The sequence below is a fragment of the Mycena indigotica genome, assembly GCF_014461135.1.
Source record: "Mycena indigotica strain 171206Taipei chromosome Unknown Mind.scaff0004, whole genome shotgun sequence".
Lineage (NCBI taxonomy): Eukaryota > Fungi > Basidiomycota > Agaricomycetes > Agaricales > Mycenaceae > Mycena > Mycena indigotica.
The window spans coordinates 1,954,433-1,970,684 of NW_023503003.1; the positions used below are offsets into that span (position 1 = coordinate 1,954,433).

The 16,252-nt window shown below is 51.7% G+C and overlaps 6 protein-coding genes across 6 annotated transcripts; 3 read left to right on the forward strand and 3 right to left on the reverse strand.

The window, feature by feature from the left end:
- Nucleotides 1-25: 25 nt before the first annotated feature.
- Nucleotides 26-1,465, forward strand: MIND_00438900 (uncharacterized protein; the record flags this gene model as incomplete). Its single annotated transcript, XM_037361203.1, has 5 exons — nt 26-144; nt 196-321; nt 376-731; nt 783-1,174; nt 1,223-1,465. The coding sequence occupies 5 exons, from the start codon at nt 26-28 to the stop codon at nt 1,463-1,465; spliced, it is 1,236 nt and encodes a 411-aa protein (XP_037221495.1).
- Nucleotides 1,466-4,143: 2,678 nt separating this feature from the next.
- Nucleotides 4,144-4,670, forward strand: MIND_00439000 (uncharacterized protein; the record flags this gene model as incomplete). The annotated part of the gene is made up of 3 exons (XM_037361204.1): nt 4,144-4,419; nt 4,486-4,560; nt 4,608-4,670. The coding sequence occupies 3 exons, from the start codon at nt 4,144-4,146 to the stop codon at nt 4,668-4,670; spliced, it is 414 nt and encodes a 137-aa protein (XP_037221496.1).
- Nucleotides 4,671-5,467: 797 nt separating this feature from the next.
- Nucleotides 5,468-5,932, reverse strand: MIND_00439100 (uncharacterized protein; the record flags this gene model as incomplete). The annotated part of the gene is made up of 3 exons (XM_037361205.1): nt 5,717-5,932; nt 5,574-5,663; nt 5,468-5,527 (listed from the first exon to the last, which is right to left on the reverse strand). Exons 1-3 carry the CDS (start codon nt 5,918-5,920, stop codon nt 5,468-5,470), a joined length of 354 nt encoding a protein of 117 aa, XP_037221497.1. The 5' UTR covers nt 5,921-5,932.
- A 3,982-nt stretch (nt 5,933-9,914) lies between these two features.
- MIND_00439200 (uncharacterized protein) lies at nt 9,915-12,050 on the reverse strand (the record flags this gene model as incomplete). The annotated part of the gene is made up of 7 exons (XM_037361206.1): nt 9,915-10,374; nt 10,424-10,554; nt 10,603-11,001; nt 11,049-11,161; nt 11,213-11,634; nt 11,688-11,915; nt 11,971-12,050. 7 exons carry the CDS (start codon nt 12,048-12,050, stop codon nt 9,915-9,917), a joined length of 1,833 nt encoding a protein of 610 aa, XP_037221498.1.
- A 131-nt stretch (nt 12,051-12,181) lies between these two features.
- Nucleotides 12,182-14,164, reverse strand: MIND_00439300 (Nonribosomal peptide synthetase 12; the record flags this gene model as incomplete). Its single annotated transcript, XM_037361207.1, has 6 exons — nt 12,182-12,466; nt 12,523-12,953; nt 13,008-13,049; nt 13,085-13,342; nt 13,395-13,448; nt 13,501-14,164. The coding sequence occupies 6 exons, from the start codon at nt 14,162-14,164 to the stop codon at nt 12,182-12,184; spliced, it is 1,734 nt and encodes a 577-aa protein (XP_037221499.1).
- A 234-nt stretch (nt 14,165-14,398) lies between these two features.
- MIND_00439400 (uncharacterized protein) lies at nt 14,399-16,048 on the forward strand (the record flags this gene model as incomplete). Its single annotated transcript, XM_037361208.1, has 6 exons — nt 14,399-14,511; nt 14,560-14,768; nt 14,816-15,045; nt 15,094-15,205; nt 15,252-15,441; nt 15,496-16,048. The coding sequence occupies exons 1-6, from the start codon at nt 14,414-14,416 to the stop codon at nt 16,046-16,048; spliced, it is 1,392 nt and encodes a 463-aa protein (XP_037221500.1). The 5' UTR covers nt 14,399-14,413.
- Nucleotides 16,049-16,252: the final 204 nt, after the last annotated feature.

The window sequence follows — 16,252 nt, forward strand, 5'->3', positions numbered from 1 at the left end:
ACTAACTACTCACACTCCTTCCACGATGCACACCCCCACCCTCATCGCTCTCGCTTTCGCGGCCGTAGCATCCGCTCGCCCCGCACGCTTCCAACGCCGCGCTGAGTTCACTCTCCAGAATGGCCAAGATGCCCTGAAGCTCAAGTGCGTTTTCGTTTCGATGCCACTCATTTCCGGACTTAGCCCCTCTTTCAGTGCCGATTTCAAGGCTTTGACGCCAGGCAGCGCCTGCCAGGACGGTACGAACGCCTGTGTTACCAACCAATTCGCCCAATGTGTTGGTGGCAAATTCCTTCTCCAACCTTGTGCGGGTGGAACGATGTGAGATCGGGTTGTCTTCTCTGATTTACCGGATCTGACGCTATGGTTTCCTAGCTGCGCTGCTCTTCCCTTGGTTAACTCTAAGGGAACTAGCATCACCTGTACGACTGAGGCTGACCTCAACGCCCGGATTGCAGCCACTGGTGCCACTGCCGGTGCTGCAGCCCCTCCAGCTCAGGCCCCTCCTGCCGAAGCTCCCCCTGCTCAAGCACCTCCCGCCCAGGCTCCTCCGGCCAACAACAACAACAACGGTGGTGGTCGAGGCGGAGGACGAGGCGGAAACGGTGGAGGCCGAGGTGGCAATAACGGCAACAACGGTGGCAATGCAGGTGCCGGCAATAATGCTGGCGCTGGCGCTGGCAACAATGCGGGTGCTGGCGGCGCCGGAGCTGATGCTCAATCATCCTTCAGTTCGTCATTTTCTTTTTTCTGGAATGCCATCAGTATTCACCCGCTAACAGCTCTTGACCCTGCTGTCATTGCAAAGGGTTTCGCTGACGACGGTCAAAACCCACCCACTGCAGGACAAACCGCCTCCAAGACTACAACTAACAACTGGATCAACTTCTGCAAGCTCACTCTCCCCGGTACTCCTCTCACCGACGGAAAGCAAGTCCAGGGTGGCTCGTGCAACCCGACGCCAATGGGTCTGCTCCCCTCCATCGACAAGATGCCCTCGGCCAAGTTCAACTTCCCCAAGAACACCGACTCAGTAAACGCCAACGTTCCCTTCAACGCGTCTCTTAATGTGGCAAACTTCCAAACTGGTACCTTCACCAACGCCCAGAGGACCTACTTCTCTGCTCCCCAGACGCTCAACGCACAAGGCGAAATCATTGGCCACACCCACATCGTCCGTCATTTCTAACAGGCAAATATATTTCATCTTGACATTTTCCAGGTCATCGAGGCTTTGCAGAGCATCGACCAGATCACCCCTACCGACCCCAAGAAGTTCTTCTTCTTCAAGGGTGTTGACAACCCAGCTGAGAACGGCGAGGCCATCGCCTTCGTCTCCAAGGGTGTCCCAGCTGGCGCTTACCGCATGTGCTCGATCAACACCTCTGCCAACCACGCCCCCGTTGTCGGCCCCATCGCGCAACACGGTTCGTTCGACGACTGTGTCTACTTCACCGCCAAGTAAACCAGCTGTTTGGTTGTTCTTCTTTCCTGTTGTTCACGAGCTCACGATGATGATGATAAATTATCCGCTCAGCGGAGGGGTCCCGCACCGTATACCATGGCATCCTGGTGGTGTTCGTAGCTTAGTTTTCTGGGAATTAGTACTGTTAGAATGAGAAATCAATCAAAAGGGTACCCGCTTTCTAATATTTTCTTGGCTCCCTTTGAATTTCTTTGTGGTTGATTTAGGCTGTCGTAGGCAATCGCAACGATAAGCGGTACCGACGTGTGGCGGGCGCCGAGCATGCACCCTGCCATGCTGGGTGCAGAGGTGAGCTGGACAACGGGGATATGGCTGATCCTGATCCAGCATTTCGCACCCACGGATCTGCCCAGAGAAAAGAGATCTAGCAGCTTTGGTGAGTTCGATTTTTCAATTACTGTCAAGAGAGTGATGTGTCTCTCCGAGTCTATACTTGGTGATACATGTGTGGATTCAGAAGCTACCAAGGACCGTTAGGTAGACCGAATGTTTTGAGAACGTCGGCTTCCGACACTCGCTTGTCTCCATCTTATCGAAAGCAATACACATCGAGTTTCAGAGATCAGCACCGCTGGAGCAATTGCCAAAGGACGAAATAAGCAGTATTATCAGAGTTGGAATATGTTCTACTAGTAATTTCTTGCTAATTTAAACACCTGGTCTTGCCGAACAATGCGCACCATTCTAAGGTCTACATCAGACCGAGTGGGTATTATTGACAAAATTTTCGGAGTATCCATATTGACACCCATAGTAGTCCAAATGAGTCCATCATTCCCTGAAGGTAAAGTCTACCGTATCTACGTGGAGACTTCCGGTGAGCGAAGTGTTCAGATTGGACGTCTCCTTCTGCGCGGCAAGTTGCTCTTTGTTAGGCCGATTTCTGAGTTGCTGAAGTTTCGAAATTCGCGAGAAGCGGAGCAAGGTGGTGATTTTGAAGCGTCAGATGCTCGGCATCAGCAAAGAATATCTGAAGAGAACAGATACCCAGCGGGGGGTGTATGAGAATTGTCAGTGAACAAGGTCACCGCTTCGAGTCTGCGGCGGGGTTGCGTGTACGCCAGCTCAAAAGTTTGGAGAAAGGATTCAAGTTGGATTGGATAGTTCGTCACAACCGAGGAGAACGAGACATGGATCGAAATCCATTAATTCTTGAAAGTGGTTGCGAAGTGTGCGAAGTAGTGGACGAAACGGTAACTGGGAGTACTGAGAATTAGTGAAGCTGCGGCATATACGATTGGGATTGGTGCAATATTGGTGCCCGCTGGGGTCCATTTCAATGGAATGCAGGCTATCGATCGACGTTCTAGAGGTCTTCAAATCAGACTGCTGTAGTGCCACTTGAATGGATGCGGATGAGTAGTTGGTGGGTTGTGAGCGAGCCTGAGGTGTGCTGCGATCGGGATTTGAAATTCTGATTTGTAGGGGATAATTCTTTCCTTTCAACCACCTTGCGGTCGAAATTAACAAGCTTTCCGGTCAACTCACCCTCCTCTGACGCCCGAACTGGTGTCGATATACGGTCCACTTTCCGCTCGCAGCTATCCCACTTGGTCCCTTGATTGTGGTCAATATTAGCCAGGTTCCCCGGGCCCAAATGTCAGAGACACAACCCACCATCGATTCTACAAGCAAGAGAGGAGTACCGCGACGCCTCTAAGACGAGCGCTGGATCGTGAAAGCGAGAGGGTGATGCGAAAAGGCCTTCTGAGCTTGAAACAAACAACAAATTTGTTGCGAGCCTGCTTCTCATTAGCGCTGGAATTGCCGGGCTAGGAACCTTGGGATGAGCCGGGCGGTCAAGGACCCTGTGGATTATTAATTATCTTTGCTTTTTGGATCTCAAGTGCGTCGATGGTTCACTTGCCATTCCGCAACTGACACTACCTTGTAGCGACGTAGAGTTGCCTCACAGGCCAAACCGCTTTACTTTGTCGACAGGCGTCGCAAACTTGACTTCATGCTTGTGCAAGTTGTTGGTCCGACCTCTTTGGGGCGACCTACTCGAGCTACTGTGGCTTTTTATGTTCTGGTGTTACTGGCGGACATTCCTGGCTGGCAGACGTCGGGTTGTCGAAATTCAAGTCTCTCTCAAGCGCGACAAGATTAGCATTGGAATGTGGCCACTAGCCTAGCAAACAAAGTGCTGGTTTCTGTTGATGCTCTTGCTTGTCACGTGCTTCATTTTTGATCAAGAAAACGAAGAGCTTGAAGACATTCGAGAACGTAGAGACCATTGCGTATTCTGGGTCGATTCGGGGCACGCAAAAGCATTTTTAATCGCTAAAGTGCATTGTTTGTGGTTCTGTGAAATTATCAATCACTGGCACGAAGTGTTTGCAGCGGCTTCGTCACCTTGGGAGTGCTGGTTAACGCTCACAGTCATCCGCTGGCTTGCACTCGTTTCCAATGATTTGCATTGCTGAAGGTTCACGGTCTTGCAAGCGGTTGTTTCGACACATTTGTTATGCATCGACTGTCTGCTGCCCTTCTCCTGGGTGTGGTACTCGTAGTTCGGCTTCGGCGAGTGTTTCGTGGCCTGGCTTTTGCCATCTTCCAGAAGTGCGGATTGTGTGTTGCTTGAGTCGCAGGCCAACATCGAGGATAGTGCGCGATTCAAAAACAGAGCGCTTAACGGCAGAGTGACCCACATATAAATGCATAACTCGCGCAGTTTCTTTATTCGCCTTTCCTCTTCCTCCCACTATTCTGACTTTGTCTTCATTTCCATGGCCTCCACAGCCGGCCCCGTACATCCCTTCGCGCCTCTCACTCCTTCACCTTTGACCGTTTGCCGCTACGAGCTGCCTCCGCCTCCAGATTTCCCCTCGTTCACCCTCATCATCACCCAAAGGCCAAACAACGACGTACTTGTGTTTCCCTGGACCCCAATCGAATACGTGCCTCGCGAATCGAAGCTCAATACCGTTCAGGTAAAGCATTCGTGGACAATCACTCCCATCGCCTTCTTACGTGACATCCTCCCCTTTGTCCCGCAGAAGTCGCCTCTGCCAACCGCGCAGCCAGTGCAGACGTCTACAACCACGATCCGTGCCTTGTTGAAATTCTTCCGGGTGCGTGTTCTTTGACCACATTTCCTCTGCTAAAACGCATCTTCTAGCGCTACATCGCTAATATTGTCAAAAAAGTAAAACGCAAACTCGTGTCCATCGAGCGCAAATGAAACTACCAACGAATCCAACACTGTCTGCTTGCTTTGAGGTACGCTTTAGCGTCGGCCACCCTCTTCCACACTTACTGGCTGCAGAATGTGCAAAATCTACCCTATTCGTGATCGCACCCTGCTTATCCAACTTGTCTGTCTTCTTGCTTCCAAAACTCGCGGATGGAGCATTCTACGGCCTCAAAACTAATGCCCCTCATAATCCACGTATTGTACAATAAACCAAAGTCAAATCTCAACCTGTAAAATATCGTTGCAGTCAAATCCGAATATAACCAATGCAGTTTTCACCACCACCATTGGGATTAATTGTTTGGGCTCTTGACACACCAGATGGGGAGGGAACGTGTCTGCATGGGAGTCAGGAACGAGACCAGTTGACTCATTCCATGCATGTTTTCAATTTCCAACTCTACTGCAACAAAAGTTGCAAAGCTAAAACAGCATGTTACTTTCGGAATCATACGACGATATGACCACTGAGCCGATTTCAAGACTAGTCTTTTGGTCATTGGTTACTACGAATACAGGTTCAGGTTGGTCAGAAGTATGTAGAGTTCGTGGATTACGTGAGGCATAATTTTGGGGGTCGTGCGATGCCCCCCCATCCGCGAGTTCTGGAAGTAAGTAGGTAAGATTTACATGTTGAATAGCAGGCAGGCAAAGTAGGGTGTTATGGGCGACAGGCTAGATTTTGCACGTTCTGTGACGAATGAGCATTGACTATGGGTACAGACAGGTAGGTGTACCTCAAGGCAAGCAGTCGAAAGCAGTTTTGCGGGGGAATTGTTTTGTGTTCATGGCTGTGGCACAGATAAGGGTGTTTTTACTTTGTCGACCAGATTAGCGATGCAACGCTACAGAGTATTTTCAGCACAGTCAACGTGGGTAGAGGAAGCGTACGCGGATGAATTTGAGCAAGGAAGTGAATGGGTTTGTCCTCGTCGGGGTCGGAAGAGGCGCGACTGGACGAGTGACAGGACGAGGCGATTCCTGTTGAACAAAGGGCTAAGTTGGGTTGAAGTTATTCTTGTCGACTGGTCTACCTGAACTGCAAGGAGCCTTGGTTGGGGCTGGATATATTCAATCGGGGTCCACGGAATGACGAGCACGTCATTGTTTGACTTTTGGGTAAGGACGAGGGTAAACGAAGGAAAGGTTGGCGGCGGATACAGCACATAGTGGGGAGCAGTCAAAGACGAAGGAGTGAGCGGGGCAAAATGATGGGCTGGGCTGGTCCTGGGGGCCATGCAAATGAAGACAAACACGAAGTGGTGGGAGGAAGGAATAGAGGCCCCTGGGTTTATTATATATGGTCACTCTGCCGTTAAGCGCTCTGTTTTTGATTTACGCGCTGTCCTCGATAACCTGAGCCCTCATGCAGCAGCAGCACACAGCCTACACTCTCTGGCGACGAGGGGCAGCGTGCAGGAGAATAACCATCATGTGGTGCACGACGAGCAGACCGCGGCCGATAAAACAGAGAAGACCATCTGCAGTGCGTCAAGAGGAAGGTTGTCACACAATCATCCTGCGCAACAAGCCTCCATAGAGCTCGAAGCACTTGGTGACCATGAACCCGAGCTAGCATCGAAGATCAAGAAATGGTGCCAATGCACGCGAAAAGCAATCTTGCCGACCAATAATACTTGGAGAATCAACGTGTTTCAATCTTCGACTGGTGTATTGTCCGCCTTACGATGTGGATTTGCCAGTATCCAGACTCCTCCAATCTTCAACCCACAAGACCAATCGTGCAAGTTCTTCGCCCCGTCAAAAGATAATTCCCGTGACGCGCATGTAACAAGCCCAAGCATCACCTGAACCAGCATGTTCTTCGCAAGCGCGAATCCAATTGCACATCTTGTCGCACCTGTGAGAGGCCTGAACGACGACAACCCGACAATTGCCCGCCAGAAAATGTCTGCCAGCACACCGCAAGAAGGAGAGGTAGCGCGCAAGAGACTATTGGACCAACATCCAAGATACCGACAAGTTTGATTACACTTGTCGCCGAAGAGCACGAAAAACAAAAATTGAGCCTGTTCACACTTGTAGGACGACTAGAAGTGCCAGTATCCAGGCTAGGTCCAATGAGTCGCCAAAAGAATCATGAAACCAGCCACGCACTTGGTCAAAAAAATCACGATTGCGAAGAATACCATTAGTCCCAAAATACTCTGAGTCGACGCCCCTCGCTGGGTTTTTCCTGGCCCCATATCACGGGAAGCAAGTAGAAAGTCGACATTTAGCGTTGACTTTGCCCGGCCTTCCTGCTTGCACAGGCAATCCTCTTAGCGGAGCCGGACAGTTCGCCACCCAGAGGGCCAAACGACGTGTCGAGGTGGCCATCTTGGTTATCCTGTGGTTGTGCAGCTGGAGGCCATTCTTGCTTGGAAAAATCATCCCAACACGGAGCAGCCAACTGGGACGGGACAGCCACGATACTATGGCGACTTCAACCGACCGTACTCGAGGCGCGGCAGATACACGAGCTGACAAGTCGTGCAAGTGGTTGAAAGGAAAGAAGATCACCGACAGCCCACAAACAGCAACCGCCGATCGCGCTCTTGCAAATCCCTCTACCACTGCCCTCACAACCAAAACTCCTCGCCAACATGGTCTTCAACTCCGAGGGATGGTGGCATGGCACGTCCACAACGCGACTTTCTTCTCGTGGATATAACCAATGCAGTTTTCACCACTATTTGGACACTTGACACAAGATGGGAGGGACTATATCTTCATGGGACTCATGAATTTCTTATAACGAGGACCGTTGGCTCGTTTCATGCATGGTTTGGACGAGAATGGGCGATTGACCCAAACCACCCGCTTAGGTAAGTGATTGGTCTTCTTCGTACCACCATGGGGCAGCCAGTTTGGTGAATAATGTGCCAAAGCATATACGTAGTGCGTTGCAGTCGTACTTATGGCTTCATAGGCAGCGACTGATTGCTGAAACTAGGCCTAGGATAACACAGATGTCGTTTATTCGCAATCCGAACTTTTTGCCTCAAAAGAATATTGTCTAAGACTTTAGCGCCACAGACACGCCGGTGGAGCGAGAGCTGACACCCGCTTGGCCGCATTTGCGGATTGGTTTACATCCGGTCTCAGTTTCTGGTTTAAATATCCTACGCCAAGCCCTAAGGAATCAGCCCGATCCTCCACTTTTTCGTTCAGCAGTGTCGTTCCACGCAGATGCATTCTGCTCGTGTCGTACGAGGGCCACGATGAACCCAACACTGGTACCCGAACAACGTTTAAGGTCGAATGGTATGCTGCTATTTCGATTCCCTTTTTCGCTGCTTATCAACTGCGTCCAGTTCTCTTCTCTGCTCGAGAGGCAAGGCGGAACACAACATATTAAGGCTGTTGTCGTTTTGGTGCTCGTTCCTGGGGAAGGGTTTGCAACCCTCGCGCTCCCTTGTCGTGGGCCCCAGGCTTGTCGTCTTGCGGGAAGCGGACTACTAAGCGCGCGTCTACAAAAAACAAAAGGTGGCATCGAGGTCGACGATGAAGAGTGTCATTGTGGGTCAATGGTGAGTTGATTGTTCAAAGGATTTTGCACCACTTAGTTCTTCTTAGGCGTCAGGTCGTTTCGAAACGTTGCTTTTTTTTCGATGGCAGCAGCGCGCGTCTGGGAAGCGTGCGCAGCTCGGGTTGTGGCAGACTTGTGCGAGCTTGAATGTCTCAAATCGGTGCCAAACGAGAGGCAATCGGCAAGCACCATCGAGGAATTGCACGTTTCGCTCGACATTGCTGTTGCTGCAGTGATACTTGCAGACGATGGGCCTGAGGATGAGGCACCGACGGGAGACGTTCCGGCGCTGTTTCTGATGCTTTGAGAGCAGGCAATGGTCTTGAGTTGGGCGGGCCCAAGACTGTTGTCGCTCTGGTTTTATTTCCTGGGGAAGGGTTTGCAACCCTCGCGCTCCCTTGCCGTGGGCCCCGGGCTTGTCGTTCATGCGGGCAGTGGACTACTAAGCGCGCGTCTATGAAAACAAAAGGTGGCAAAGTGGTGAGCGGGGAGGGGTTATTTCAGGTGAGTGTTGCCAATCGCCCATGACCAAAGGTTAATTTTTCGGTTCCAGTTATCAAGCACCTCAAGCCACCTCAAGCCACCTCAAGCCACTTCAAGTACACCTCAAACCGCAAGTAATCCGCAAATCCACAAGTCTCGCTGAGTGTCGCGCGGCCGTCACGCTTCAAGCATCTCCGAAGACTCCGTCCGAGGCACCACTGAGAGACGTCCCAGCGCTGAATCGGGCCAGTCCGGGGAGCTGCTTAAGCTGATTGTCGTCGGCATTTGGCTGTCAAGAACTTGAAACCGCAAAATTCTACTTCGAAGTTCGACGAGTTCAAGGGTTTTGCTCGCGGGTTTGCAGCCAGATTTCTTCGGGTTAGCGACGGGAGACGTCTCGTTGCCGATTTGAGTAAGTTTGGGTGCGGCCTTGCGGGCGAACTAGGTGCTGTTGGGGCTTTTTTTGCTCATCACGTCGCGGAAGGTCCGAACCGGGGCAGCAGCGGACGTCTCGCGGGCCGTCTCGGGGCGGTCAGACCGGGGCGTGGTCGAAGCTCAATCGTCGCAGTAGTGGCCGGTTCAAGCGGGGCGGGATGCGGCATGCTCAAGACTGCTGTGTTCTGGTGCCCGTCCTGGGGAAGGGCTAGCAACCCTCGCGCTCCCTTGCCGTGGGCCTCAGGCTTGTAGCCCATTCGTGGGTGACTAAGCGCGCGTTAATTCAGCACTTCTGGGTCTGGGACAGCGAGATGGTGCGGATTTTGATATCTTTCTTTTTATCCTCCACTCATGTTTACCTTAAGTTGTCATCCTTTGCCTCACGAGCCTTACTGCCTCTCCGCTGGTTCCGAGGCAGCGATGGGAGACGTCTCAGCGCTGACTGGGGAAAGCTCTCGGTTGTGGTCTTCCCTGCTGGTTTAGCGGTCATGTTTGGGAGGTTATTCATGTGCTCGCTCGAGGCAGTATGTTCGGATGATTCCAGAGGTCGGAGGCAAGGCAGGACTGTTGTTGTTCTAGTTCACATTCCTGGGCAAGTGTTTGCACACCTCGCGATTTATTACCGCGGGCCCCAGGCTTGTCGTTTATTCGTGGGCAACCAAGCGCGCGTTATTTAACAGGCACTTGACAATTGTCTCGCCGACACAATAGATGAATAAATCCATTTTAGGCAGTTGTATCGTCTACTTAACCGTTGTACTTGCTGGATGTGCGACAAGAAACTACAACCCTACCACCAATGCCCGTGCTGGGGAAGCGACCTCCCACTCGAGTAAAAGATTGATCTTCTGCTGCGCGGGCACCCCGCACACAAAGTTAAGCTTCCTCTCCAAGCCCAGCGTTTTGGGATCATAGTTTGCGTCGTCGGCGCCATCCCATTGGGCGGTGATGCCGTTTCCCAAAGACACCGTTTCCTGTTTCTCGCTGTCGCTGTTGCTGACGCTATTCCGAATGGAATTATCGGGCAGACTCAATGGCGGATTGACGAGCTTGACCTCGATCTGCGAGTCTTGCGAAGTCGGTATCTGGTCAATGATCTTCAATCGACGCAACGCGACCGACTTGGTGTTGTGAACGGTGATGCGCTGCGAAAAGGTGTGCGTCGATATCTTGGTGTAGAAGCCTGATTGCGTCCGGCCCTTCAGAACTGGATGGTATGTTATGCGAACAGACGGATCAAGGCTAGAGGAGATGAAAAACATTTCCGTCAAGACCAAACGAAACAGCTTACCCAAGGGGACAGTCGAAGCTCTCTTGAGGACTGACGGGTGGGATACGCGATCGTGAAATGAAGCTTCCATCGACGTAAATGCTGGCCTCCCCTGAAAGCAACGTATACTCGGATGCGTTCATCACACGCGCCTGGACAGAACATGAGTGTTTTGCTTCACAGAAGGTAAGATAACATACGCTCAGATGCGCCTTGGGATCAACTTTGGGGACCGAAACCCATGACATCGCTGCTTTGAGATCAAGCTCGACGATGGTGAAGTTGTGTGCTTGACCGTCACAGGGAATAGACACAAGGCCTGGCACTCGAAAAGTTGCGCTTATATTTCCCTTCGAAGAAACGAAGGTGCTGGCGACAGCCATCACGGGACTTGACGCGGCCGCCCTTCTTGTTCGAACCATAGGAGCGGGTGCTGCTCGAGCTAGAGGAGGGGGAGGTGGAGGTATTACCGCCGCTGGGAGAATTAACGAAGAGGAGGGCGGAGCCCCAACAGATAGATTCCAGGGATTCAATGTCGGCAGTCCCAACCCGAATGTTGGAGTGGATGTTTCGAGCTGCAGCGGGACATTGTCCCAAGGCTACGACAATGAATAAAAAGCATCTGGAACAATGAGGAAAAGCACACCTCGCCGGTGTTTTGTGTGACGGCCGCCTTGTAGATGAGTTTAACGGAGCTCTCTTCAGTGTTCATGTCCACCCTGATATTGTAGAATGCCGTCCAAGTTGCATCCGGAATAGCTGTGAGCAAGTTCAGACCGACTGCGGGTAAGTATAGGTAGAAGAGCATACTATAAATCAAGGCAATCTCAACATCGCCGGCCTCCGCTGCGAACACACCAACAGAAGCACTCATACGCAGTTTCTCGTCATCTTGAGGCGTATAGAGGCGGTCTGTCTCCAAGGCTATTTCATCGTCGAGACGATCCAAGTCTGCCTTCAAATCTTTCTTCTTGCGGTCAAGACGTTCCCCAGTAGCCTCACAGCGTAACAGGACGTCGTCCAAGTCGGTAACAGGGAGGTGTTGGACGTTGAGCGAGTTGAGGTATTGTTTAAGCGTCGCAATAGATCGCTCAGTTCGAGCGAGGGCATCCGATATCTCTTCTTGGTTCGCATTGAGCTCGTTAAGCTTGTGGCTTAAGGTCGGAGTGTGTTCCCTCTCAATCCGCTTTACCGCCACATCATGGATCGTTGCTGAACCCCGGCCTTCGACCCTAAAGGCGTATTGTAAGTTGTGTGGTTGGCAAATTTGGATGGAGACACGCACCGAAGCGTCTCGGACTCAAGCGAACTTGGCAAATCCACAACCTTGACCGTGTTGTGGCCCGCAGCAAGCTTGAGCTTGAACAAGCGAGTGACTTCCGCCCGGGACGAATATAGGTTGACCCCGACAATGCTGCTGTCAGCGAGAGACTTGAGAGTCACGGTTGTGGGCTCGAAAGTTGGAGGGTCACTGGTCATTATGATAGTTGCGGAAAGGGGAGCTGAAGAGGAGCTGCGGGTGAAGTCATGACAGACTTCACAGCTTTCCCCTCGAGCCGTCGATTGACTGGATGATGGTGAAAGGAAAGAGCGAGCGCTTGGTAAGCCCCAAAACCACTTCCAAAGACCTCAAGTACGTGTCATTCATGCTAGATTATAACAAAGTATAAGAACCTGATAACAAAATATGTGTCCGTCCGTCTAGATAGTACATCCTGAAAGCAAATGTCCAAAGCCAGAGAAATACAACTGCTACATAGTGAGTAAGTGAAATCAGGGTCAAGAAGGAGAGGTCGAGCCACTGCGACTGGGCGCGGAAAACCGCTTCGCGTCAGTCGAGTTCTCGTCCAACGCATATACGACCAATGCTCTCTTGTCGACCTTGCCGTTCTTGGTCATGGGGAACTCATCCAGTGCGAGGTATTGGGTTGGAACAGCATGGTAGGGCTGTACCGCCGCTGTGGCGTCACGAACTTGAGATAAGTCGACCGTCGAGGGGGTGATGAACCCCCAAAGTTCAGTCCCAACTAGAAGAGCAACAGCACTATGAACGGGCTCATGTGTCTAAGTAAAACCATTTGTAAGCTCGTGTTGTCATGATACTTAACAGCGCAACTCACCCGCATTGCAGCAGAAACACCATCTAACTCTACCCGGAAGCCTTTCACTTTAACCTGGTCGTCAGCCCGCCCAAGATGGTCTAATTGGCCGTCGCTTCGCCAACGTCCCAAATCGCCCGTATTGAACATCATTGCACTTCCACCCAAAAAAGGGTCTGGCCTGTACCGCTCAGCTGTCTTGTCGAGAAGATTCAAGTAGCCGTTTGATACGCCAGTTCCGCCAACCCACATACATCCCGTTTCTCCGATGGGCACTGGCTTGGTGCACGTTGGATCCCGCGAGAGGACATAGACATTTGTGTTGGGAATCGGTTTTCCTATCGAGAGAGGATAACCGGGTGTGTGTGGCTGGACCGTGTTGCAAATGGAGATTTCGGTTGGCCCACAGCAATTGCTGAAGTTGGTGAATCGAGCCCACTTATCCGCGAGGGCTATACTTCTGTCAGCATCCTGCCACTAAAATAAAATCAGAACAGGGAGATTACGCGCCTTGCGGGCAGGGTTCGCCTGTAATGAAGCATCGGCATCTCGTTCGGAAGCAAGAATAAAAAAAGAAACTGACCACCAACGATGACATTCTGGATGTTTGGGTAATCTGCAGGGTCGTGCAACGTCAAGATACTTGGGGTCGCGATCACAATGTGAACAGTCTTCATCAGTGTGATCCAGTCTCGTTTCGTGTTTCCACGGATGCATAGAGTGCAACCGTTGTACAGCGAACCAAGTATCTCCCAAGCGCCCATGTCGAATGCAACATTCAGAAACTGACCAACACGGAGGCCAGGTTTCATGCCAACATTGCCCGGTGTCCCACTGATGACTGTCACGTCCTGTTAGTCCAACATTTCTTTGGAGAACGGGCGGCAACATACCATTTGTAACACCGCGGTGCCGAACATCGACACCTTTCGGCACTCCGGTCGTTCCTAGCAGGAAAGGTCAGGCAACTCCGTTTCGAGCTCAAAGAGGACTCCTCACCAGAAGTGTAGATGATATATGCACCAGAAGATGGGGTAGTGGTGTCTACTGGTTTACTCCCATCTGCATTGGCTAGCTCGTCCGCATGAATAGCGGCTTCGAGATCGATGGTGGGGACCGTCCCAGAGCTCACACGATGAACAAACTCGCTCATGGCAAGGACAATACTGGGTTTGGCGTCGTTGAGCACATAGCTCAGAGTAGAATCGGGGATGGTAAGCGCATCCAAAGGCACATATTGCCCCCCGCTCTTTAACACCGCCAAAATGGCAGCGACTAAATGCACCGAGCGACGGGCAAGTATACAAACCCTCTTTCCGGGTTGAATCCCTTGCGCCCGAAGTCGATGTGCTAGGCGATTGGCCTGAATGTCGAGTTGCTTGAAAGTGAGCGATTGACCGTCTGTCGTGTGTTCGACGGCAACCACGTCTGGCTGAGTACGGGCATGATACTCGAAGGCATGGTGAATAATGGGGGTATCCACATTCCGTCTTGGTCCAAGTCCATAACGATAAAAGAGAACTCGATCTTCGGGGGAGAGGGAGGAGAGGGCCGGGTTCCAAAGCTTGTGAACCGCCTTGGAAGTAGAAGGCGTGGGCATCTGCAAGGGACTGATGGCCCACGCGATGGTCGGAGGTGTTGTAGTTGTTGTCGCGGTAGCCATGAGGTCGAGGGTGAAGAGAGTGTCGTTCAAAGGAAGGTGTAGGGCATTTAACCGGCAGGAAGGCGTTAGAGGGAAGAAAGATAGAGTGCCGAAAATATTAGCGACCGATCCCTTATGCCCTTATAGAGGTTTTTGATTTTTGATGTGGAGATGCGACACAGACACGGCTGACAGTTGGTATACGGGTCGGCATGATGATGGCCCTCCGGAAGATCTTCCTTGTGACCGCGTCACTTGTCTCCAACCTTCATGCCGTGGATTCTCCTTCCGAACGGGACCTACCAACGCCCACTCGGCGACAGTGAATACGCGTTATTCAGCGCATCCCATAGCGGGAACGGCGACATGTAAGCCTGGCAGTCAGAATGGAAGATTGCGAGCCTCATCGGACCAAGGTTTTTGCACTTGTCGCTACGCGCTTCGGCAAACTGTTTCTCAAGAGAACGCGTCGGGATAGCTTGGGCGTTGATCCGCAGGGAAAATCCCTTGCTCATGTCGCGTGTTACCATCGTCAATGACGAGCCTACACTTTATTTTGCTCCTCCAAGGGAATTGATTCAGGATGCTCAGGCTACGCTTATGTTCAATCACAAGTCTAAAGAAGGTGCGAATTATTGCATCCACTCAAAAAGACTCCGAAACGTCTAGTAGAGCTAATAACTGCTTACATGGACGGCGCTCGCCCGCTTTCCAACGACATTCTATCTCTCCTTACCATATCAGAATCAGCCACTGGAGAATACCAGATCTTCATGTGTGCGCCACATTTTTGTGGCGATGGGACGACCCTTCATGTTTCAACGCATGAGCTCATACGACTCGTCACGTCGAGCCAAACGAACGAGCAACTGATGCAAAAGCTTCATCAACCTGTGGAGTGGGTTTGTACTTTGTTACCCCCTTTCCTTTGTTCCCTCACCACCGATCAGATAGAGGTTCTCCCCCCTAGCCTTGAAGAACGGCTTCGCATCCCAGGTTCGCAATTTGCTCAGGCTGCCTGCAAGATCAACTATCTTCAAGCATTGAACAAGGAGTTTGCGAGTCCTTCTTGTGCTCCCTGATGTGTGATCTCACAACCTTCAGGGAGGCCATGTATTACCGCGGCTCCAACGCGCAGAAAAGTGCACCGGCTTTATTGAACGCGAGTTCTCTCTCGAGAAGACCGCAAGCATCTTGGCGAAATGTAAAGCTCATGGGGTAACCGTGAATCATGTACTCACAGCGCTGGCCACCATTGCTTGGGCACGCTGTACTTCTCAGCCTTTCGATCTGCCAATGTGAGCGAGTTCCAGCTTGAAATTTGGCATTCTTCTGCTGACACTAGCTACCAGGATGCTCTATACAGCGGCCAGCCTCCGAGGCCATCTGATCCCTCATCATCCGACCACATCAGATACTTTTCTTGCTCTGGCCTATTTTACGATTTCGTTACCCGCGTTTCCCCCGTCAGGAACGACCGGTGTCTGGCATCGTGCCCGGCTCGCAAAAAAGCAGATGCAGAATGCCGTACGCTCGCCTCTCCTCCCAGCCCGGGCCGTCCTGTCTGCCGCATCCCGCGCTCGTCGTATTACCAATCCGCCCCCGACCTCCTTACCAACGCTTTCATTACCTGGTCGCCCCGAACACAGTAAAGCATTGATGGGCATCTCACTAATCGGAGACCTCGACAGAACATATCGTAGACACGAATACGGGCCAGATGTCCAACTGCTTAGCGTTGGGACAGCAAGCAGGCTTAAACCCGGCGGGTTCCTTCTCCTCGGCCACTCGTTCGGCAAGAAGCTCGTTCTCCAACTATGCTGGGACAAAATGGGCTTTGTCGATGGCGAGATTGAGCGTTTTTGGACCCAAGTGGCCAGCGAGGTTGATGAGATCTCATCCTAATGTTCGAATAACTTTCCTCATCAATACCGACAAGACAGTAATCGCTATGTCCATTCAACCTCCATGCAACCGCCTTGCCATGGTCGACTGTTGCCCGACTTGAGACCGCTGTCCCCCCTCAAACGATTCCGTGTGCTAGCCGCGCCATGCCGATACTCTTCCAATGAACTTCTATCTATCATTTTTCGACGATGGAATTGTAAC